The 25814-nt window shown below is 43.2% G+C and overlaps 1 protein-coding gene across 1 annotated transcript in view; it reads left to right on the top strand.

The window, feature by feature from the left end:
• SNX1 (sorting nexin 1) overlaps positions 1 to 25814 on the top strand; it is a 100511-nt gene that overhangs the window by 6758 nt on the left and 67939 nt on the right. The window contains exons 2-6 of the mRNA XM_082254708.1: positions 16295 to 16397; positions 16469 to 16590; positions 17648 to 17714; positions 18087 to 18130; positions 21217 to 21358. Of these exons, the coding sequence (XP_082110834.1) occupies positions 16295 to 16397; positions 16469 to 16590; positions 17648 to 17714; positions 18087 to 18130; positions 21217 to 21358 (478 nt within the window). The remainder of the gene's footprint in view (positions 1 to 16294; positions 16398 to 16468; positions 16591 to 17647; positions 17715 to 18086; positions 18131 to 21216; positions 21359 to 25814) is intronic.

A 25814-nucleotide genomic window follows, 5' to 3' on the forward strand; every position in this document is an offset into this window, starting at 1 on the left:
CAAAAAATGGCCTGGTCGTGAAGTGGTAAAATGTTCCGGAGCTTAACATGAGGTAACAAGCATTTGACCTTTACAGTACAGGGAGGAGAACACTGCAGGGTATTTTTTATGTTGTCCTTTGATTTGCCTGGTCCGGCCTTAAAAAGGGTCCAACTGTCTCACTTTTTCTGGATTATTCCAGAGGAGGAAGGGAAAAGCCAAAAGTGGGTGCAAACTCCCATGAGAATTTTGGAGAGGGAAATCTTGCACTGTTGTCTTTGAGAGTTATTGGAAGCAGAAGGCTGACATTTCCATGTCACTTGATCTATAATTAAAACAGGTTTGGGTGAACTGGCCCTTTAAGTAAATATGCATCTCTATGATTTGGGTAGATTTAAAGTTTTTCTTTAAAGAGGTTGTAAACCCCCAAAACATTTTTTTTTTTTTTGAAACCTGCAAGAGAAACACATAATGAGCTAGTATGCATCGCATACTAGCTCATTATGAAATACTTACCTTAGAACGAGCCCCCGCCGTGCCGCTCACTCACCTGTATGGCGGGCGACATGTCCAGTCGCCCATCTTCCGGGATCGCGGCATCCGGCCATCTGATTGGCCGGAGCCGCGGTGACGTCACTCCCGCGCACGCGCGTGGGAGCCGACAGTCACGGCACGGGTCTCTGAAGGAACGGCACGATCGGCCGTTCCTTCAGAGCGCATGCGCCAGTGACGTCACTGGCTGCGTGTAAGGTAAATATCTCCTAAACTGTACATGTTTAGGAGATATTTACAGTACCTATAGGTAAGCCTTATCATAGGCTTACCTATAGGTAAAAGTTACTGAGGAGGGTTTACTTCCTCTTTAAAAATAACAAACGTTATCCTTTCCTCCTCTGTGCTGTGGTTTTGCACAGAGCAGCCAGATCCTCCTCTTCTCAGGTCCCTCTTTGGCACTCCTGGCCCCTCCCTCCAGTTGAGTGCCCCCACAGCAAGCAGCTTGCTATGAGGGCACCTGAGCTGACCTGCAGCTCTGTGTGTCTATTCAGACACGGAGCCACAGTACAGCCACGCCACCCTCTCCTGATTGGCTAACTGACTTTAAATGACAGCAGCAGGAGCCAATGGCACCGCTGCTAGGTCTCAGCCAATCAGGAGGGGGGAGTCCCGGACGGCTGAGGCACTCATGCAACATCGCTGGTTCGAGATGGGCTCAGGTAAGTAGAAGGCCTCATGCACACTGGACGTTCTAAAAACGCCAGTAGCGTTCGCTATAGAAAGCTGGAGCTGTAGAATAAGTTATGCAGCTTTTTTGCAGTAGCATTGTTTTAGCTTTTTTTGGTAAAACTTTATCCCACAAAAGATTATTGCTCAAAACACTGATAAATGCTGAATATCTGCGTTTTTCAGAGTTTTTCAGCTTTTATCAGAGTTAGAGCATTTTACAGCTACAAAACTCCTCTTAAGGCCTCATGCACACTGGACGTTTATACAGCAGCTGTTTTTGGCGTCAGACATCTTTTTCCTGCAGCCAGTAAACTCCCCAGCATGTATCCTATGTGTCCATGCACACATAGGCTGTTACATTCCTTGTAATAGGAATAAAAGTAATCAAAAAACATTTTTTTTTTTTTTTAAAAGGACAGTGTAAAAATAAAAGATAAAATAAAAAAAATTAAAGCGCTCTATCCCCGTTAGCTCGCGTGCAGAAGTGAACGCATACGCAAGTCACGCCCACATATGTAAACGGTATTGCCACAATCGTTGGAGCGAGAGCAATAATTTGAGCCATAGATCTCCTCTAACTCTAAGCTGGTAACCTGTAGAAACTTTTAAAGTGTTGCCTTTTTGGGAATTTTTAAGTACCAATGTTTAACGCCATTCCACGAGCATGCGCAATTTTGAAGTATGACATGTTGGGTATCTATCTATTTACTCGGCGTAACATTCTTTCACATTATAGAAAAAAATTGGTCTAACTTTACTGTTTTCTTATTTTTTAATTTAAAAAAATGTATTTTTCTTTTAAAAAATGCTTTTTTAAGACTGCTGCGCAAATACGGTGTAATATTTTTTAGGGTCTCTGCTAAAAAATATTTATATATAATGTTTGGGAGTTCTAAGTAATTTTCTAGCAAAAAAAAAACTTGATTTTAACTTGTAAACGACACGTGTCAGAAAAAGGCCGGTCCAGAAGTGGTTAAGATAAAAATAACTTCTGCCTTTACAACCACTTTAATTACTGTCCGGGATATGAAAGGAATAATTCCATTGTTTGAAGTGACAACTAGGAACTGCCTGAAGTCAATCCAGTTTTTTTGTCCCCATTTGTACAGTTAATATTACTGACAAGTTACATGGCTAAAGAATTTCTTCATAAGCTGAGCTTTCGCAATACTACAAAGCATTTGCTGATGTGAGCCATTTTAGTGGGATGCTGGATTTATCAAACAAGTCAGACATTCTTCATTGGAAAACAATTACTCAGCTTTTTCTGACCTCACAGACCACCTCCCCCACCCAGTATCTAAAGCACATGACTAAAACATCTCATATATGATGCTGTGTGCTGGAACTCCGAAAAAATCAAATTCACCTCGGGTGACTTCCTAAGTACACAGAATCTGAGGGGCCTCTGTATATCACATTTATGCCTAAGCTACATGGCACAGTTACTTAAAGATATTTATAGTACATATATATGTATCAAGGTATGGTTGAGTCTTCTAAATGTTACAAATGTGTACTATTAGAGATTAGTGTATCAGTACTGGCAACCTTTGCAAATATGACATGCATTTCACATCCAGAGCCCTACATGTGAAGTCACTGGCTACATTTGGCCTTTACATGCTTTCTCATTATGAGCAACATCAAAGAGCACTGTGCATTACAGGCCTCGCTTCAGACCACTGTGCAGCATTACAGGCCTCTCATACCACCGTCCAGAGCACTGTGCAGCATTACAGGCCTCTCATACTACCGTCCAGAGTAGGAATGCACCGAAATGAAAATTTTGGGCCAAAACCGAAAATGCAGGATGCCCTTGGCCGAAAACCGAAAATGACTTTTTCCCCAAATTTTTTTTAAAATGGATAGAACAGGGGCATACACCAAAAACAGGTAGTGACGTACACCTGTCGCTGCCACCCTGTCACAGTATATGTACTGTGATGGGTTGGCAAGAGGTTAATTTAATTACCAATGGTATTTGTATTATGAAGCATGAGGGGTTAATGTATTGTCACTGCTGGTCACTCATCTATTAGTGACCGACCAGTGGCAGGTAATTAACCCCTTTGTGCTGCATTAGTACAACCAGTATTAGTGCAACCAGTATTAGTGCAACCAGTGTTAATTAACACGGATACTGGTTGCACCAATGCAGCACAAAGGGGCTAATTACCTGCCACTGGTCGGTCACTAATAGATGAGTGACCTGCAGTGACTATACATTAACCCCTCATGCTTCATAATACAAATACCATTGGTAAGCTGCCTCAGCTCCCCCCCCCCCCCCCACTGCCTCAGCGTCCCCCCTCCTCGGGTGTCCTTCATTCAAAAGTCCCGCTTCTGGCCGGCGGCACCGCCTCTCAATGACGTCCCTACTACGATCTGTGCATTATGAATGGACATACCAGGCGGGGGGGCGGGGCGAGCGGCCACTATAGAGAGAACTAATGTGATCCATCCCTGTCAGCTCAGCACGACTATGTGTGAATGAGAACAGAACTGACCTGACACCGGGCGGGGGGCGGGCGGAGCGGCCGCTATTAGCTGTAACTATGTGAGAGCTTCACTTCCTTGTCAGTGGAGATACATGCCTGTCAGGGAAGTGAAGCTCTCACATTAGTTACAGCTAATAGCGGCCGCTCCGCCCGGTGTCAGATCAGGTCAGTTCTGTTCTCATTCACACATAGTCACAGTCGTGCTGAGCTGACAGGAAGGATCACATTAGTTCTCTCTATAGCGGCCGCTCGCCCCGCCCCCCCGCCTGGTATGTCCATTCATAATGCACAGATCGTAGTAGGGACGTCATTGAGAGGCGGACGGCCGGCCAGAGGCGGGACTTTTAAAACCTGCCCTGCGCTCCGCCCTCCTCCTTGCCCACGGCGGCCATATTTATTTTCGGCAATGTTAACCCATTATCGGCCGATAATTTCGGTGGCCGAAATTTCGGTGCATCCCTAGTCCAGAGCACTGTGTAGCTTTACCCGCCTCTCATGCCACCATTCAGGGCACTGTGCAGCATTACGGGGCCCTCGTACCACTGTCCAGAGCACAGTGTGTAGCATTACAGCCTCCCCAGAACACCATCCAGAGCACTGTGCAGCATTATAAGCTCCCCTCAGACCACCATTCAGAGCACTGTGCAGCATTATAAGCTCCCCTCAGACCACCATTCAGAGCACTGTGCAGCATTATAGGCCTCCCCTCAGACCACTATCCAGAGCACTTTGAAGCATTACAGGCCTCGCAAACCACCATCGAGAGTACTTTGCAGCATTACGGGCCTCTCAGACCACTATTCAGAGCACTGTGCAGCATTACAGGCCTCCTCAGACCATCATTCAGAGCACTGTGCAGCATTATAGGCTCCCCTCAGACCACCATTCAGAGCACTGTGCAGCATTATAGGCCTCCCCTCAGACCACTATCCAGAGCACTTTGAAGCATTACAGGCCTCGCAAACCACCATCGAGAGTACTTTGCAGCATTACGGGCCTCTCAGACCACTGTTCAGAGCACTGTGCAGCATTACAGGCCTCCTCAGACCATCATTCAGAGCACTGTGCAGCATTACAGGCCTCCTCAGACCACCGTCCAGAGCACTGTGCAGCATTACAGACCTCTCAGACCATTCACTATACAGTCTGACTGTTAATCTCCTTAAGCGCTACCATCAACTATGTAGTACAAGGACCTGCCTGATTTAATACTAATTAAAGGATTGCTTATAGAAACAATTGAACTTTCCCCCTGGAGAACTTCACTGTGTACATTTGTCAGTGGGAGATGGACCTACAAGCCACTTTCACTCTAAAGCAATTAGATAGGATCATAACTCTAGCCCACAAATTTTCTATTGCTAATAGTTTTCAAGATCAGTGTTTTTAAACTCCTTTCTAGGTGGTTTCTAACAAATTTTACCTGCAAGTCTTCAGTATGTGCTGATGTTGCAATAAGAAGCCTGACACGCTCCTACGCATATTCTGACAATCCCCCTGCTAAAACAATTTGACGGGAGTGAAGAGTGTGGTCTTACAATTGATCTCTGTTGATCATGACACAGACCTCTTAGGATCTCTCCTACACCTTAACCCAGGATTTCTATGTTGTTACAGAAAGTAATTGACAGTTGACTTGCTGAATGCTGCCCGGACATGCATCCCCAATTTATTGAGGAAGACCGCCCCACCAGCTCTAAGCCATTGGTTCACCGGCCTTGACAAAATCAGAACTATAGAGCGTTTTACAGCGTTGCTTCATAATAGAGAGGACCAATTCATAGACAATTGGATGCCTTAGACTGCCTATGCCTGCTCCTCTCAGTATGTGGATGCCATGTCCGGCCCTTTGTCCTCCTGTTGATTTTTTTTTTTTTAGTAGTTTTTCCACATATGAGGCTCATATATTTTCAAGTAATTTATGATTTAAAAAGAGTAAACAGTTGATTGATGATAGATGGCTTCAGCCAAACACTAACCATGAGTGAAAAGAAAAGTTTTTGTGTTGTTCATATTCTCGGAAGAATGGCCAAGAAATCATAAATTCTGCCAGGGTATGTAAACTTATGAGCACAACTGTACTTCAGGCATTTTGGAATAATAGAATTGTACCTAAACTTGCCATGTGCAATAAAATGTGTAGGCGTGTTAGACTGTGAGCTTCAGTAGCCAAGCAAATGGGGTAAAGAGCTGGGTAATGTCATGGAATTGTAGAAATACTCAGTTATTATTACCAATGAAAGAACATATCAACATTACAGGGCTTCTTTTCCGTTAGTTTAATATATATTGCATGTGTTAAAAACGTGCATGCAGAAACACAACCGGTGTGAACCAGCCCTTAAGCCTATGTCAGCTCATCTAATTTTATTTAAATGCGCAAAATATGAGCCATGCAGTTGTATTGGGGAAGCTCGAATGTGTGGTTAAGAGATGTGAAGGGCATAGAGTACTTTATTCTCTGCACTGAGATTTCATACTCTGGAGATTTTTACTAGGGCTCAACAAACCCCAGGCGCCAGGTCGAATTGGTGACCAGACTTAGTGGCCTTGTGCCTGGGCTACACTGCGGCAGGTGTCTTGTCTCCATGTGCCCCTCCCCTTCCACGTGGGTGCGCAGACTAAGATGCCGCGCAAGCCAGTAGTTGAGGCTGTGGCTTTGCGGCCTGCTGGAGCGAAATGCTTAAATTGGCCGGAAAACTGGTGTCCTTTTGGTGGCCAGGGCTGTCACAGTCACAGACAGCGCTGAGGGCTTCCCCTGCCATTTCTTATTGCCTGCCCACCTCTGACATCTCCTTCCCAAGAGGGAAGAGGTTGAAGCTGTTGTGGGCTTGATCTTGCGCCCTTTGCTTAATGGTGAGTAGACATGGTGAGTGGGGCACCTGGCTGGAACAACCTCAGTTCAATGTACACCTACTTTCGCTGACACCCGCCGCCATCTGGTCCGATCCTGTCTGCCAAAAACAGACAGGTGGTGGTCCTATTTTTCATCTGGAAAGGACGGTCGGTTAGTTTCCATCCAATCACCCTATAGAGGAGAGCGGGGACTAGGGCTGCCCGATATTGGAAAAAAAGTACATTGCGATATTTTTTTTCCCAACGATATATATTGCAATATTGAGAGAGCCATCAATCCAGGCTAAATACAGGGTTAATGTTACTGTAGGGATTCAGTGCAGCAGCCTTCTTCTGATTGTACTACAGGGCAAGCCAGGGTTAATGTTACTGTAGTAGGATTTGGGAAGTAGTGCAGCAGCAGCCTTCTTCTAAATGTCATTGCAGTTGCACCATACAGGGCAGGCCAGGGTTAATTAGGGAACTGCAGGTTAAAAAGATGATCATGACACTGTGACTGTGCTGTGGAGCTTAGGCATAAGCAGAGAAATCGGGACTCACAGTGGTGGTAGAAGGTAGAATAATACAGCCCGACAATGCCGACATCCGTCCCGCATGTTAAGTCCGTCCTGCAGCTCTCCTGACTGAGCGTTGAGCGCGGCACAGCGAACCAATCAGGTGTGCAGGCACGCATGATTGGTTCCCTGTGCTGCTGCGAACGGCGCGCTGCTCACCGCTCAGTCAGGAGAGCTGCAGGACGGACTTAACATGCGGGACGGTCGGGCTGTATTCTTCTACCTTCCTTCACTGTGAGTCCCCAATATCGGCTGATCCGGCGATGTGACTATCACCCACTCCTGCAGCACGATATTCGATGTTACATCGAATATTGTTCAGCCCTAGCGGGGACTGTCAGTGTTCGCTCTGCTTAGCGGAGCGGACATGGACCTGTCATCCACCTGCTCAGCAGGGATCAGTGGAGAGAGATTGTCATTGAAAATAAAGCTTTGTTAAAAAAAAAAAAATAAAACTTGCTAACTTTTTTAGCTGGCTCCTAGATTCCAAGCAAATTTTTTGAAGCCCTGTACTAGAGGGATATGGCCCATGGCTAAGACCCACACATGATTCCACTTAAAGCTGAAGTTCAGTTATGGCAGTTTTTACAATATATAGGAGAAAAAAAAGGAATTTTAAGATAATGGAAAGAGTCATGAAGTGCAAACCATATAATAAAATAGTAGTTTTTTTTATTCTTGAGCATCATAAAATAGTACATACTGAAGCCTAATATAATAACAAAACGAACACGTAGCAAAATTATGTACCACCGTGCACATATTCCGCATACTGCCTGTCTATTATTCTAAATAATTCGAACACTGGGGTTTATTTTCTAAAGGCAAATCTACTGTGCACTACAAGTGTACTTGGAAGTGCAGTCGCTGTAGATCTGAAGGGAAGCTCTCTGTTGGTTTCTATCATCCAATCATGTGCAGGCAAAAATTCTGTTTATTTTCCCTGCATGTCCCTCTCAGATCTACAGTGACTGCACTTCCATGTGTCTTGCAATGCACTTGTAGTGCACAGTGGATTTGCCTTTAGTAAATAAACCCCATTGCCTTCTAAAGGTCTATTGATAAGTTAATGCCAACATTATTATTATTGGAGAGAGATGAGCAATTGACTTTAAGGCATTTCGATTATTTTCAACTTCTTCTAATGATGGGTGATGGTGGATAAACGGTAAATATGATCAAAACCATCCAAATGTAATTATGTGGAGATCAGCATTAACAAGACGGGAACAAGGGTAGGCACTGCTAGGGACCACAGGAGAACACTATCCCAAAGATCTAAGTATAAAGAAGTGTGATCAGCTCTAAACAGTCCACTGGAAATAAAGAGCACTTCAACCAAAGTGACTGTGCGTGAAACATTGTGTATTACAACCTTTCAGTCTTTCAGCAATGTCGAGCAAAATTGCAGCATCGTTGTTATCCAGCAGGTACGGTATTTATGATCCCAAGCATGGGAAAACTCTTTGCCATACTTGGGATCGCATGCTTGGGTAGTGTTCCGCTGTGGTCCAGGCAGTGCCGCCTCTTATTCCCGTTTCTGATCTCCACATGATTGTTTACCCACCATTAACTCCTGAAGAAGTTAGAAATCATCAATACACGTAGAGTTGATTTCTCATCTCTCTCCAGTATTGTGATTATGCTATAACTGGAATGGATGAAGACCATTTTCAAATTATTGAGAATAGTAAACCGGCATGGGGAATATTAGAATGGTGGTGTAGTATTTCACTATGTGTGCCTTGTTATATCAGGCTTGAGTATGTGCTATTTTATGATTTGATTACATAAAAACTGCTATTTTTATTATACTGTATGTACTTTAACACTCTCCGGGGCCTTAAAGATCCCTTACGTTTTTTTTTTTCCCTCTTATTTTTTTTGTTTATACTTGGGATGTTGGTACCATTAGACATAATGAAGAATCCCAGGTCCATATACACTCTTTTTTTGAGTCTCAATGGCAATTTATTGTTTTTTTTATCAGAAAGAAAAAAGGTTTATTGCAATTAACTTCCACTACAACACAAATACATGAAGTAAGCATTTAGGTGCACAAGTATACAGTCATTGGCTCTATGGCAATTTTTACATAATTTCATCCAGCTTGAACCATATCTGTGGGATCCCCATGGAAGCTGGAAATCACTGTAGTAAGCCCCACTACTACAGTAATCTTTGCAAGCTTGCGGGCCCTGCACTGACTTGCTGTCTTGTGTCATTGTGAACATAGGGGGACACTTGGGCACATTTTGCATTTTCTCAATTAATGCAAAGCCTTCTTTGATTAGTCAAGGGGGAGAGGCAGGGTGGTGACCTAATCCTTTCCACCTCATCCAATCAGAGATGGCTTTTTGATTCACTGGGAAAGTGTTCTCTGAATGGCACGCATGCCAAGCAAGTGACCACCTGTGTTCAGTTCAGTAAGCAGCAGGGCAGCCATCGGCATGGGAGCCGAAGTCAGAAGCAAGCGTCGTTACTGTAGTAGCGTTACCCACTACAGTGATTTCCAGCTTCCACGGGAATCCCGCAGGTATGGTCCAAGCTGGACCAATGTAAAAATTACCTTACTTAAACTGCACCTTTGGACTGGCAACACAGCTGTATGAAATTTGTCATTTCATCATCTCATCAATTTTAGAGGGTATTGTATAGTATAAGAATCAATCTGTTGATAATTGAGTTGTAGGGTGTGTTATGGTGGATCGATAGTTGATCTTGCTAGAAAAATTTAGAGCTTCATGCAGGATACAGTGGATGTGTAAATAATTGAGTTTCTGCTGTAGGTAAGGTTTATTTTTCCTTACACGTCTTCTACAAGGAACTGCCTCCAGGTTGGGTTAGACAAATGTCATTGTCAGCAGTACAGACTCATTTAAGCATGCAGGTGGCTACAGGAAGAACAGAAGAGTGCACAGCCTGCTTTAATACATCTAAAGCGTGACATCTGTGAGATCACCTCTGTTTATTTTTCTTAAAGTTGTCGTACAGAATCCACTTTGTACAGGTGATGACTCATTACACCACAGTGAGGAGACTGATAAAACTCTACTGGATACATATTGGTTTACGATCACTGTTTCATAGATTTCCATAAACCTAAGACAGTGAAAATTAACTACTTGCTGACTGCAATGCGAATATATATGTAGAGATTTGCAGGTGGTTTACCGGGTTTATGGCTGACCCTAGATCTCTCCATAAAGAGGATCTGTCATCCTTATTTCTATTACAAGGGATATTTACATTCGATACAAAAAAAAAAAATTAAAAGGGACAGCGTAATAATAAAATGGGGGGGGGGGATTGAATGCACCCTAATCCCTTCCTTGCCCGTGCGCAGATGCAAACGCATGAGTAGGTTGCGCACGCATATGTTTATTGTGTTTGCACCAACCATGTGGGGTATCGCTGCGAATGTTAGAGCGAGAGCAATAATTCTGACACTAGATCCCCTCTGTAACTCTAAACCCGGTAACCTGAAAATAATGTTAAAGCGCCGCCTATGAAGATTTGGAAGTACCGTAGTTTGTCGTCATTTCATGAGCGTCATGACCCGTTCAGTGTAACATCCTCTTTCATATTTTACAAAAAAATTGGGGTATATATTTTTTTTTTTTTTTTTTTTTTAATTCATTAGTGTATTTTTTCACTGAGCAGGCGGATGACCGCTCAGTGTGTGCGGAGACGGAGCTGCCAGGACCCCGCTGTCCTCTATGGGGGAATCGGATGAGAACGGACTGCCTGTCCGTTCTCATCAGATCCACTGGACGGATGGAAAATAGGGTTTCCATCCATCCAGATTTCACGGACAGGATCGGATAGCAGCGGGTGTCAGTGGACATGTCTCTGCTGACATTCCCTGCACCATAGGGATGCATGGAGCATCCGATCAGGTCCGTCTGAAAAACTGACAGGCGGATCTGATCGGATCATTTGTGTGAAAGGGGCCTTATACTTAACTTTTCTAGCAAAAAAATACTGATTTAAACTTGTAAACAAAAAGTGCCAGAAAAGGCTTGGTCTTCAAGGGGTTAATTAGAAAACTATCTGACACACCTGACATACTCTAAAGCCTCGTACACACGATCCGATTATGGAACGATCTGTCGTCCGTTTTTTTGTTGCATGCTAGTCTCATATGGAAAGTTTGATATATATGATCTCATGGAAGATCAAATACAGCGCTTGCTAAGAACCATGAATGCCAATATCTTTATTGCTCTATAATGTTGTATGTGTATTACCAGTGTAAAATATAACAAATATCAAAAAAACATCAAGGTAGACTCCATCAATTGATTGTGCAAATCGGTGCAAGATAAATAAGCATAAAAATGTAAAAAACAGAATCAATTTGTATGTGAGGAGTAAAAATCACTAAAAGATATATATGTACATAAATAGCCGGAAAAAAATTGTCCAAAACATATAAAGTGACTTTTGTGCTCCAAATTTATAAAAATGTCCTTGATGGCAAATATATCTTCAATTCAAAAGTGCAAGTGCTCTGGCCGTGACAAACAAATCCCTTGTGAATAGGTGAAGTGAATCACTTACCAAATGAGGTGGGCTCTATATGCTGTATGGCACTAGAACCATTCACGCTTGCAAAGCCCACTGGGCTTCATAGATTTTCCCCTCTGTGTGGTCCTCCGGAATGCTGAAATTCCTCTATGCTCCGGGGTATTCGATCAGTAGTAGCATGTGGGGGAGAAAGGAGTCTCCAAATAGTGTGACAAGGTTTAAAGAAAGCAGTCTTTATTTCCCCGTAACTCAGGTAAAGTAAGTTAAAAGCTGTTACACATCACTGGTGGTCTAGCGGTGCGAGTTGTTCGTCGTCCTTGCGGAGCAACAGACTCACTTCCGGCTTGCGTTCCACCTCTATCGTGACGTAATGACACTGTGCGGTCCAAGCTGACGCGTTTCGTCACTTCCGGTGACGTCCTCAGATTACTTTCATACGAAAATTCTCGTACGACAGAATTCAACTCCAGAAGTGATGTCATGTGTTGAATTGTTTTGTATGTGTTCTTTCTTTTCTGAGCATGCCTAGTCTTGCTCTTACGATTTTTTTCAGACGAAAAACTTTACTAATTAAATGAAAATCAGACATTGTGTTGTCGTACGATAAAAATTTTATAGCCTGCACATCCAGTTTTTGTCGTCCGAAAATCTGTAATCGGCTGTCGAAAGCACCATACTAACAATCCGAAAATCGGCAGATCGTTCGTTCGGACAAAAATTTCCTTCCGATTTTCGTATCGTGTTTACAGGCCTTTGGAATAGACATCAGTTATATGCCGAACTGTGTAAAATAGATGAGGCTGTGTAGTGATTTGTTTGTATTTTCTTTGTATGTTTTGAACTTTCCACTTTACTTCCTGTGGGGAAATTAGGTGGTGGGAAATATTTTTTTAAAGGGCTCCAGTAAAAGATAAAACACATTTCGGTAGCATGGGGAAGGGTTCTAACTTATGACAGCGTTTGTTATTGTCGTCTGTGCCTTTCTTTCCTGGTCCTCCATATCCTGTCCTGGTGTCGCAGAGATAGGAAGTAACCCTTTCCAATTGGGGGTCGCATAAATAACTTGAAAATACAGTGGAATTATGAATTTCAGCCAAAATAGTTTTTCTTCTTTCCCTTTCCTTCCTTTCTGTTGACCTCATTTTACCAGGCAGGAAGTGAGGGGAATTCTCCAAAAGCAACAAAAAATGTATTTCTTCAACAGAGGAAAGAAGATTAAAACTTGTAACGGTTTTTTTATTTTCTGTCTGTTACAGATTTTGCCCTGACTTCCTGTCAAGTAAAACCATTGTGAGCAGAACGGGAAGTAAGGAGAAATGTCTCCAAAGCTGGACATAGTTGGATCAAAATTTGGCTCAGCATAGACTGGTTAAATTTTGATCCATGTAACCATTCCTGTTTAACGAAAGTCAGTCTGAAATGTTGTAAAACGTTTGCAGTCAGCGGCTGCAGCCGATGATTAGTGCATTCTGACAGAGCACTGTCAGAATAGACTGTCCTGTCAGGAAGGAATTCCTCCATTTATCTTGTTTGTGTGGATGGAGGAATCTGTGGGGGATCAGCCAACAAAAATGAATGAATTATCTATTCCAGCTTAACTGATCCTCGGGTAGCCATAAAATCCAGACCAGAGTCCTAATCTTTCCCCACTGCTGTGTGAGCTGTAGTATACTGTAGTAGTGTTTCCTACACCCAGTAAATGACGCTGTGTTCTCTAAGCAGTACAAGCGACTTTCTATCTGCTACCAGAGTTAAATAGTCGGGCTGAATGCTTCTCCGCTATTCAGGACAAGCCTTGTATGTTGATCAATAAATACAAGGCTTCCTCTGATTGGCTTATGTAAAACTTTTTTATGTCATCCACCCACCTTGGCCACTCAGAGGAAACCTTGTTTTTATTAATTGACATACAATGCTGCACCAGATGGGAAGAAACACATTTCTGCTAGAACACAGCTCCGATTATGTAGCTAATGCTACTACAGTAAATGACAGCGCACACAACGTCCACATAGTTATGTAAAGGAAATAACTTGTTTGGGCAAGTTTTGCCAAAAGTCAGATTAAAATCCTTACCTGAGCTTCCTCCAATCCAGCGATGTTCATTAAATCCTCCACTGTCCCGGGACTCTCCCTCCTCATTGAGTAAGACAGCAGCGGGATCCCATTGGCTCCCACTGCGGTCAATCACAGCCAGTGAGCCAATAAGGAGAGAGTGGGGGGGCGGGACCGAGCCACAGACCTGTGTCTTATGGATGCATAGAGCAGTGGCTCGGGAGCGAGCATGCAATGGTGCCCCCAGAGCAAGCAGCTTTTTCTGGGGGCACTGCTCAAGCGGGAGGTGCCAAGAGCGTGGCGGGGGACCTGAAAAGAAGAGAATGAGAGTTGCTCTGTGCAAAACCACTGCACAGAGCAGGTAAGTATAACCTGTTTTTTTTTAAAATAACAAATAAAGCTTTAAGGCCTAGGTCACACTAGTGCGATTTCAAATGTGACTTTAGATGCACAGAATCACATGACAAGGGAAATCACATTTGATTTTAATGGTGCCCATTCACATAAATGTGACGCTGCATTAAACGATTTTGGAAAAGGTTCCTGTACTACATTAGTGAAAGTGCGATTTTTTTGCCAATAGAATATACAAGCCTAAGCCTTATCAAAGTTGTATCCGATTATCACTATATAATTGCACTGAAAGTTGGGCCAAAATCGTATTGCAGCAGTGTGAACTGAGCCTAAGTGAAACCTCTTTGTTCATGCAGTGTTAAACAGTGAGCGTCTTCTCCTGTTGTACAAACTTACCTTCCTGTCACTCCCCTGCCTCTGTGTTTGGTTGCTGGAAGTGAGGAAAGGTTACCATGAGTAAGCTGCAAGTCATCACAAGGACCCTCCTCTACTCGGATAGAACTGGGTGCTTAATCTGCTAAGCACTAGCACTAACTTCGGAGGAAGAAGAGTGAGTCACTTTCTGTTATCTATACAACTTTAAAAAAGCTGGCATGTTATTCCCCATATATGCATACCGTACACATACATCATTTCTTATGAAAACTGTAGGGATTTATAGAAAAATGACTCTTAAAGTATGTTTTACCAATAAATCGGTAAGCACTAACACGGCCTTATGTCTGAGATTTAACATGTTCTCACTAAGGAATTTGTTTATTTATCGCGCTCTAAGCATACCTGGTTCTACTCACACTGTTAGGAGACTTTGTTTATGTATGTTTGACAGATCATCATTGCCAGATAAGCTGAAAGGGCCAACCAAACCCTTAATTACAGTTAGGAGCAGCTTTTATTTGTCAGTTCTAAAACTGTCAGAATTGATTTGAAACCATTATAACAAACACTATCATCTCTTATACTCTGCTGTCAGTTGGGAGATCAGCACTGCATCTCTTATACTCTGCTGTCAGTTGGGAGATCAGCACTGCATCTCTTATACTCTGCTGTCAGTTGGGCGATCAGCACTGCATTTCTTATACTCTGCTGTCAGTTGGGCGATCAGCACTGCATCTCTTATACTCTGCTGTCAGTTGGGCGATCAGCACTGCATCTCTTATACTCTGCTGTCAGTTGGGCGATCAGCACCGCATTTCTTATACTCTGCTGTCAGTTGGGCGATCAGCACTGCATCTCTTATACTCTGCTGTCAGTTGGGCGATCAGCACTGCATCTCTTATACTCTGCTGTCAGTTGGGGGATCAGCACTGCATCTCTTGTTCTCTGCTGTCAGTTGGGCGATCAGCACTGCATCTCTTATACTCTGCTGTCAGTTGGGCAATCAGCACTGCATCTCTTTATACTCTGCTGTCAGTTGGGGGATCAGCACTACATCTCTTGTTCTCTGCTGTTAGTTGGGCGATCAGCACTGCATCTCTTATACTCTGCTGTCAGTTGGGGGATCGGCACTGCATCTCTTATACTCTGCTGGCCGTTGAGGCGACTAGAATGTGCATATTATAAGTGTCAATGTTTAATTTTCTGGCTAACTGACCTTTAGGTTCCCAGAAATATCACTGTCTTCATAGACTATGTAGCCCTCAAGTGACAGTCCGTGATGATAAACATTATGGCAACAGTTGAAAGTGCCGATGATTTATGATGTACCAGACATTGGAGGGAATTGACTAAAACTGGAGCAGTGACCAATCCGCTTCTAGCTTTAGCTCTGCTTTGAAAATGAAAGCTAGAAGCTGATTGGTTGCCATGCACATCTGCTCCAATCATAGTAATTTACTCTTGTGTTTTAACAGCCTTTGAAGAAAGAACATTTTTATTTTCTATTCCAACCAAATCTGTCATCCATTTGCCAATTCTGTGAAAATATAAAGTGGTATCATTTTTGGGTTGCTGTGGGACACAATATATTCTTTACTCAGCCACGTTTTGTGAGTGATGCCTGAAATGCTTGTAAAGTTTGTCTTCTAGACAGATGAAATAACTGCACCCATAGGTAGATGTAGCGTGTGGCTCAGCGTAAAGGACATATCATGCTGGCTTGCTTCCAGGTTGAATAGTGGAAAACTGCTATTGATATCCTGTCTGTAACTTTACCATCAGACTTCTACTTGTATCCATGTCCCCTGTCCTCATTTGACTTAAGCTCCTAATCTAACTGCTCCCTGCACACTTCTATTTCAGAGTAAACAAGTGATCACTCCAGAGCCCAAGAATGAGACTCCTCAAGAACCCTCTAGAGAAAATGGCCTCTTTCTGGATGATGATGACCAGGATATTTTTGCAGGTACACTTATGTTTTGTGCATCTCTTCTGCATTTTGTGGTCACCATCTTAACAGTCTTTCCTATCCTGCAGAATCTACCGTCAAGCTGTCAGTGGACAATTCTCATAGTACTCAGAAGGAGGAGCCACAACTCACAACCCCTATGCTCATTGCAGCGGCATCTGCATCCCCCAAGGAGAAAACATATGAAGAGGTAATTTAGATGGAGAAACAATAAAACGTGTCAATTTTTTTTTTTTTTTTAAATCGGGTAATTTTTATTAACAATTTTTGTACATACAAAGAACACTTAGGCCCCTTTCACACAGGGGGACCGTTAAGATCCGCCTGTCCATTTTTTGGCAGGTCTGAACGGATGCCCCATGCATCTCCATGGGGCATCGGATGTCACCGAAGACATGTCCCCTGACATCCGATCCGTCAACCCTATTTTCCATCCGTCCAGTGGATAGGATCGAATGGGAACGGACAGATGGTCCGTTCCCATCCGATTCCCCCCTAGAGAACAGCGGGATCTGACAGCCCAGTCTCTGCATACAGCGCAGAGACACAGCTGCCATCCGCCTGCTCAGCGGGGATAGGCGGATCGATCCCCCGCTGAGATAAACGGAGTCCGCCGACGGCCCGGAATTTGTGAAAGGGGCCTTAGGTAATAGCAAAAGAGTATCGGAAGGAAAAACATCTGAAAGCAAAGGAAAAATAAGCAAACAGAACAAAGCACTTTACAGACTAATCATTAAGTTTGTCAATTTGTATAAATTAGTGTGTAGAGCAAGAACACATGATGGTTGACTCAAATGTTATGTTAAAACATGTCATTTTAATAAAGCTTTTATAACTTAAAAAAAGAGTCTGAAAGAGGATGACTGTGTTAGTTCCAGCCCCTGAAGCCATCAAGGAACTGTGTCTAGTTTATTGCTTCAATTTCATAGAAACAATCAAACATGCAGGAAAATCTCTAACTAATCTTGGGACTTGTGCAAGAGAATCTATCATTAAAAGAAAAAAAACTGCAGGTATAATGTACAGGCACCGAGAGGTGTCTCTAATACCATGCTTTTACGTAATCAAACGCTAGACTGTAACGACAGCAAAGCTTCAGCACTTCAATAGTACCAACACTTCCAATAGTACCAAAGCTTGCTTGCCACTTTCTGTTTCCTGCACAGTCATTTTGCCCACTGAGACTGAGGAAGTTGATCGTAATTGCATGTAAATTAAATAATTGATTGGATTGTGGTTGTTCTCAGTTAGAAGAAGAGGAGCAAGAGGACCAGTTTGAGCTTAACATCAATATCACGGACCCAGAGAAGATTGGTGAGCGTTTTTTCAGTTTGACTAATTTTATTCTGTGTAACGTGTAGTTACCTCTTGTATCCCTCTGAGATGTCAAGCAACCTCATTGATTTTTCCAGCAAGCACTTTACAAACAGAACTGTTCAGCCTCTGTCTTTCAATATTTTGAAGTTTGGTTTGTGCAGCCTTCTCTTTTTTGCTTCAATCATTCTGCATGTAAATGTTCCAAAAAGTAAAAAAAAAAAAAGGCAGATAATAAGAATACAATATTTTACAGAAAATGGCCAACAAGGCACAGCTAATAAACAGCTCTACTGATATTTTATTTTAATCAATGTTTGATACTTGAAAAGATTGCTGTGCTAGAGTAATAACTGAAAATTTTATCCCCAGGTGATGGAATGAATGCATATGTAGCTTATCAAGTTTCAACCCGGGTAAGCAGCAGAAATATGAGTTCTGGTTTAATCTCCTCTTTGTAAAAGTGTAATTTTATTTTAAATAGCACAATTCTTTACTGTTGTGGCTTTTCTCAAACTGAGCATATGACCTATGCTCCATGTTTTTTTTTATTTACCATTTGTTTGAATTGCTTTATTATATAATTGTTTATCTTTGACCTTTTACTATGTGAACATACCATGCACTCTATTACTGTTTACTCAAACTGGTAGGCTGTAAGGCTACTTTAACTGCTCCATTGAAAAAACGCATATGCATTTTTTAAATGTTTTTACCGTGTTTCCAGTGCGTTTTGCACCTGTAAAAAAAAGACATGACTCAAAACCTGTATCAAAAATGCAACCCTAGGTGCGTTTTTGTGCTGTTTATCATTCAATTCAATGATTTTGGTGCCTTTTTTTTACTGCACAAAAACATGCACCAAAAATGCAGCAAGCAGGGCTTTGAAAAATGCAACTGACCAGTGTGAACAAGTGTTAATTTTGGCAGCAAATTTCAATTTAGTCTTAGTCTTAGGACTAAAATGGTATTTTAGTTTTAGTCCCATTTTAGTCTACTGCAAGTGTTTTAGTTTTAGTCGTATTTAGTCGGCTAAAACTCCAGTACATTTTAGTCGACTAAAACGTCCTACATTTTGGTCAACTAAAACTAATTTTAGTCATCTAAATGGTCATGCTCAGGTCAGAGAGGCCTGTAATGCTGCTGCCTGCAGTCAATGCAGTGAGTGCACACAGTGCTGCTCAGAGTGCTGGATGGGGGTCTCAGGTTTAAGAGTGGTCTCTGGTCTGACTCTGAACTGAAATTGTTGAACAGGATGGGCCGGGCGGGCCTCAGCGGCCTATATGCACGCACACAGTCCTGGATGGATGGCGGAATCGGATGCCAGTGGTGACTGGTGAGTGGTCTGAGGGGAGGCAGTAATAGCTGGCCTGGCTGTTAACTCACAGTGGGTGCTCTGCTCTGGATGTGGTGGTGGCCGGGTGCCAGTGCCGTGGGATGAGTCGGCCTGGCGCGTCTGGCTGTAGTGCTGCAGCTGCAGTGCTCTGGTGAGGTCAGGTGACTGGTCTCGAGTCGACTCTCTTGTAGTAGTCCACTCCTCACTTTGGATGTCACGGGGCACACCACGCCAGACGCCACACAGGCGGAGCTCCATGAAAACCGGAAGTTGGGTAAACGTCCCTGCCTCACATTCTCGTTTAGTTTTCGTTCGTTAACGAAAACGAATTTGATTTTCGTCATAGTTGTCGTCATTTGACGAAAATGTGCTATACTTTGCGTCTCGTTTTCGTCAGTTGAAAAATGCCAGTGACGAAATCGGTGACGAAAACGTTTTCGTTGAAGAAATTAACACTGCTGTAAACTCCATTGGCTGTAATGTCATTGCACATATTACCTGAATATATTACCAACATTAAATATTAGGGAAAAATATAAGAAAAGCCTTTTTCTTAATTGTTTTGTTTTCAGCAGCTTAGTAGATGCTCCTTACTTATGCGTATGCGGTGGTGTAATACATATTTAAACTTTAATGTGCTATTATTACATGCTCTGGATGGAATTGTGTTGCCGATATAGAAATGGCCAGCAGAGGAGTGTTAATTTTGATGATGTCAATTTTTTATTTAGTTTTAGTTATAGTCTTATGACTAAAATGTTATTTTAGTTTTAGTCGTATTTTAGTCTTAAGACTAAAATGCCATTTTAGTTTTAGTCGTATTTTAGTCATCTGAATTGTTTTAGTTTTAGTCGACTAAAATTGTGTTAATTTAGTCGACGAAAACATTTTAATCTGTTTTAGTCGACAAAATTAACACTGGTGTGAACAGCTCCATAGGATTTAATGGCCATGCATTTTCTTCCGCTTTTTTTTAACGCAAAATCAAAATAAAAACTGATTAGTGTGAAAGCAGCTTGAAACTTCAATCGTAAAATGGACAGATGAGCATTTTGTAACATTACTAATCTCTGAGTAATCGCAGATGTGTACAGTAAAACCTTGGATTTGCAAGCATAATTCCTTCCGGAAATGTGCTTGTAATCCAAATCACTCGTATATCAAAAGAAATAATGGAAACTCAGATGATTCGTTCCACAACCAATTAATAATAAAAATGTAGGTAGGTAGGAATACCTCTGTGGTGACAAAAAAAAGTGCCAATAGGGAATGCATAAAGCAGAATCCAGCAGCAGCTACAGAGTATAAAAAAGAGGGGCACCTCTAAGTGTAGCAATATTATTACATTTAATGAAGGTACAACATTTAGCAACTCACATTGTTGATGATTAAAACAGGCACACGTAAGTATGCAGGTATTCCGGGGTAAAGCTATCCACATAGACCATTCTCCGCACTGCCATCGACGTCATCTCTACCACGCATCAAGCCTTGCTTTGAGATCGCTCTACTGCAGGGGTAGTCTTCCTAGTCACATTTGCAGACTGACAGTGGTGAGGGCCGGCGGTGCGGAGGACAGTCTTATGTGGACAGCTTTATTCTGAATGTCTACATACTTGCTGTGCCTGTTTGTCATAAACCATGTGATTTGCTAAATGTTGTACCTTCATTAAAGGAGATGTACAGCCAGGGATAGGGATCCGCCAGGTGCCTGGACTGACACCCTGCACAGCCTCTCAGTGAGGTGCTGAGAGCCTGAGCCGACCGCTCCCCGCCCCTCCACAGCTCAGCGCACCAATGAGCGAGGTGGAGGCAGAGCAGAGAGTCAGTCAGCAGCTCTCTGCTCTGGGAGCTGTCAGAACCGAGCGTTCGGTGATGTTTGATTGCTCGGTTCTCCATGCAAAGGCTTCGGGGACAGATGCAGCATCAGACCGATGCTGCATCCACCTAGGTATGTAAAAATGGGCAATAACCCCATACTTCTCTTTTAAATGTAACCATATTGCTACACTTCGAGGTGTCTCTCTCTTCTCTTTTATACTCAGTTGCTACTCGTATCGCTCGTTTATCCAGATAAACACTCGCAGACCAAGTAAGTCGCATTTCAAGATTTTACTGTATGTGGCTCTCAATTGTTTTTTTTTTTTTTTATTATTACTATAACAGACCAATTTACCAATGTTTCGGAGCAAAAATTTCACTGTGAAGAGAAGGTTCAGTGACTTTCTGGGCCTGTATGAGAAGCTGTCGGAGAAGCATTCCCAGAGTGGGTTCATTGTTGCTCCACCTCCTGAGAAAAACCTTATAGGTGGGTAGTTGACACTGGAGAACATTGTGTTTGCAATAATGTTTTAGATTAAAAAAAAAAAAATGACATCTTGTTTGCAATGTAATCCCATTCTGTCATAGTAGTGTTTATTGTATTCAGCAGCTCTAGAGTACAATAGCGAGGCTTCAAAGAGTGCAGTGAAATGTGTGCAAACTTCTCCCTCCAAAAGGAGAAGTAAGTTATGCATGGCCAGACAAAGCCCTACTATCTTTGGGTAAGTGTTTTAGTTCAGCAAAGGCCATGTGATTGTTTTAAAGCTTAATTGCAGCAAAAATCACAAACCTAAACATCAGAATTTTGTCCAGAGTGGTGTTTTGTTGGTTGGAATGTGCCTAGACTGCACACGAATTTTCTCGGCCAACAAAAATCAACTTCAGAAGTGATGTCATGTGCTGGTTTACTTTCTGTGTGTTTTTTCTTCTCTGAGCATGCCCAGTCTTGCTCATCAGATTTTTGTCTGCCGAAATCTGTACTGACTGACGGAAAATCGGTCGTTGTGTTGATGGCCAACAAAAATTTTATAGCCTGCACACCAGATTTTTTTCGGTTGAAAAGTCGGAGTCGGTTGTCGAAAGCATCATACTCACAAGCCGAAAATTCCCGGCCAATAATCGATGCGTGTGTACGAGGCATTAGGGACATATAGTCAGTAGGATGTGTCCGTTGTGTTAATTCCCTTTCTGTTAAGAAAAATTATACTTTGTCCTTTTAGGCACCACTAACTACACAAATATAACACACATAAGGGAGCTGCTTTACCCACCTAGGGATTTATATTTTTGTTCAGATATGAGATCTACACAGCTCTGCCACACAGTACAGCTCTGTCTGGCAAGGCAGGAGTCCTGATTTCTCTTACGTCCTCTGACAGTCGCCGCCCACTCATACAGTCTGCACGTCTGGGTATTGGTCTTATCCATAGGAGTAAGCTAGGCAGAAGATTTTGTTATACAAAAAAACTTTGTATAGACACACCTACAGGGCTCTGTCCCTCTGGTCCAATACCCCCATCTAGTTGCATTCTCAATTCAGTTTGTTTCTGCCTAGCATAAGAGTAGGCTGGCTTTTCCCTGGCTGGGGCTGCAGTCTCAGCCTTTTTTCTTATTTTTTATCTCTAGAAAAGTGTTTTTTCTTTTAAAAAGATAGCTTTTTATTTGTTCCTTGGGACTTGAATTTGGTTCTGTCCGTTTTGCAACGTCCTCCCTTTGAGAACATCCGGGAGATTCCTCTGCCTGTGCTGTCACGGAAAGTTGCCTTTCTGGTGGCGATCACATCTGCTCGCAGAGTGTCGGAGTTGGCAGCACTATCTTGCCGCTCCCCATATTTGGTTGTTCATAGGGATAAAGTGGTCTTACGACCTCATCAGTCCTTCCTTCCGAAGGTGGTTTCAGATTTTCATCTCAACAAGGACATTGTCTTGCCTTCGCTATGTGCGAAGCCTAAGCATCCTAAGGAGTTTGCCTTGCATTCCTTGGATGTGGTTCGGGCGATCAGGGTTTATCTGTCGTCTACTGAATCTTTCAGACAGTCGGATTGTCTTTTTGTCCTTCCTGAGGGACCTCGGAAGGGTACGGCTGCGTCTGCGGCAACCATTTCCAAATGGATCAGACAGACGATTGTACAGGCCTATTCCATTAGGGATCAGGTTCCGCCTTTCCCTGTCCTCTACCAGGGCGGTTAGTGCGTCTTGGGCCTTCCGCCATCAGGCGTCTGTGACTCAGGTGTGCAAGGCGGCGTCCTGGTCGTCCGTGCATACCTTTACCAAATTTTACAAACTTGATGTCCTGGCATCAGCAGATGCCTCTTTTGGCCGCAAAGTTCTAAGTACGGCAGTGCCTTAGCGGAGACAGGATAGTTTTTAGCCTGTCTCCTCCTGTTGGGGTTTTTTCCCCTTGTTTACTTTGCTTTCCTGGGTTTTTTCGCTCCTGTTGAGCTTTCTTGTTACCCAGTGTTTTACCTTTCTTTTTTTTTTTAAATCAGAAAAAAACTTTTATTGAGAAATGGCATAGAACAGAAAAAACACTGTACAGAAGATATAAAAATCAGTGCAGATGTACATACAACCATAAAGGATCACAGAAGACAATGCTGTCCAGTGCAAAGAGCATAACCTCAAGGGAATAACCATGCCATGTCATATGGAGTATGGAAGGATAAAACTAAAAAAAGAAAAAAAAAAAAAAAAAAAAGTTTATAACAACAAACCTAACATAGTGTGCTGCAATCGTCTCAACTGCCAACAATTCACCACCGCCTACATAAGCAATCGGTTTAAGATGAGTTGAGGGGGAGCTACTCCAGGAGAGGCTAACCAGGAGCCCCATATGCTCTCGAATTTTAAAGGAGTTTTCCTATGGTAATAGGTGTTTCTCGTGTGTCAAAATAGAATTAACAGAATGGATCCACTGCGCACCAGTGGGGGGGCTAGAAGACATCCACAATCAAGCAATAAGCTTCTTAGCCAAATACAACAGTCGAAGTAGAGCCACAAATATATGTGGATGATAAAGCGTCTCATCCAACCCCCCCAGTAGGCACACCAGCGGATCCAATTGAAGTTGAACCTGATATACGTCCTTGATAGTGGATATTACAAATCGCCAGTAGCGTACCAATTTAGGGCATTTTCAGAGCATGTGGATAAAATCACTGGTGTGCAGTTTACATTTAGGACACAGGGGCGAAGAGCATCTGCCCCATGCGTGAAGCTGTCTCGGGGTTCTATATATACGATGTAGCACAAACAAGTGGGACAATTTATGGCTAGCAGATACAGAAACCAGGGGGCCCGCCTCAAGGATTTGTTCCCATTTGTCACCGTCAATGGTGCCAACATCCCTTTCCCATTTATCCCTACAGGGGAGCAGGGAAGAGTCCTGGAGGTAGGCTAGGAGAGTGGTATATATTCTAGAGATAATGCCCCTTTTCTCACTATCCCGAAAGATGGATTCTAAAAATGGAGATTCAGTCAGCCGCAGAGGCGTATGGCGACCCTGGCTCTGAAGTGCATGAGATAAACGTAAGTATTGGTAGCGGCAATTTCCAAGCTGCGGGTATTCCGCTTGCAGTTGGGCCAGAGGCTTAAAAATATGGCCATACAGCTGGGAAAAATATTTAACCCCTGCCCGGACCCACCCAGGGAAGGCTCCCAATCTGGCAATCTCCCCGTATAGACGGTTATTCCACAGGAGGGTACGAGCAAAGAAGCCAGAGAGACCAAACTTTAGTTTAACCGCCTTCCATAATCGAATAAAAAGATATGCAGTGGGGCAGTGTAGGGGCAGTTCAGGGAACCCCATCTCCATCAGAGAGAAGGAAGTAAAACCCAAGTTAGACAGCGCAAGCAAAGCCCGGGAGGGGTCTGTGCAGTCAGGGAGGTCCCATCCCGTGAAGTGCTGCACCTGTGACGCAAAAAAATACATCTGTGGGCTAGTCCACCCCTGTCCTTAGGGTATTGCAGAATTTCAAGTTTCAGACGGGCCACACCACCCTTCCATATAAGTGCCCGAAACTGGGAGTCCACCCTATCAAACCAGTATTTAGGTATCCACATTTGGGAATTATGCAGAATATAGAGTAATTAAGGTGCCCATATCATTTTAATTAAATTCACCCGACCCGTAACCGTAAGAGGAAGCTTGCTCCAACTAGCACAATTAGCACAAAATCGAGTGAGCAGGGGTTTGAGATTCAAAGTGATATAATCTTTAGGGTTAGCGGATATCACGATGCCCAAGTACTTAAAAGTAGAGACCACCTGCAGCTGTGAGGAAGCAGACGGCAGCGTCCCCTGGAGGGGGTCCAGGGGGAGCAGTACCGACTTGTCCCAATTAATGGCAAAGCCAGAAAATGTACCAAATCTGGTGATAAGGGACATGACCTCCTGCAGAGAGCCTCCCAAGTCCTCCAGATACAGTAGAGCATCGTCCGCATAGAGGGAGAGTTTGTCCTCCCTATCACCACGGCAAAAGCCCACTATAGAGGGGGAGTTCCTAATCAGTATCGCAAGGGGCTCTATCGCAAACAGTAAAGGGGAGAGGGGGCAAACCTGTCTGGTACCCCGGTACAGAGAAAAAGGGTCAGAAAGAGATCCATTATACCTAATACGCGCTTTAGGCCCAGTATGGAGCAATTGAACCCATGAAATGAATGCAGCACCGAGTCCGAACCGGCCCAGCACCACCCACAAGTACCGCCACTCTACGCTGTCCAAAGCCTTGGCAGCGTCAAGCGAAAGAATAGCCCTGCCCCCCGGATTATCAACCGGGAGCTGAAGGTTTAAAAACAGCCTGCGAAGATTCAAAGAAGTCGACCTGGCAGGGATAAAACCCGACTGATCAACATGTACCAACCCGGAGACAACCTTCGCCAATCTGTTAGCCAGCACTCTAGCCAACAGCTTGACATCCGTGTTAAGCAAGGAGATAGGCCTATA

Source organism: Pelophylax lessonae (genome assembly GCF_965119305.1).
Source record: "Pelophylax lessonae genome assembly, chromosome: 4".
Classification (NCBI taxonomy): domain Eukaryota; kingdom Metazoa; phylum Chordata; class Amphibia; order Anura; family Ranidae; genus Pelophylax; species Pelophylax lessonae.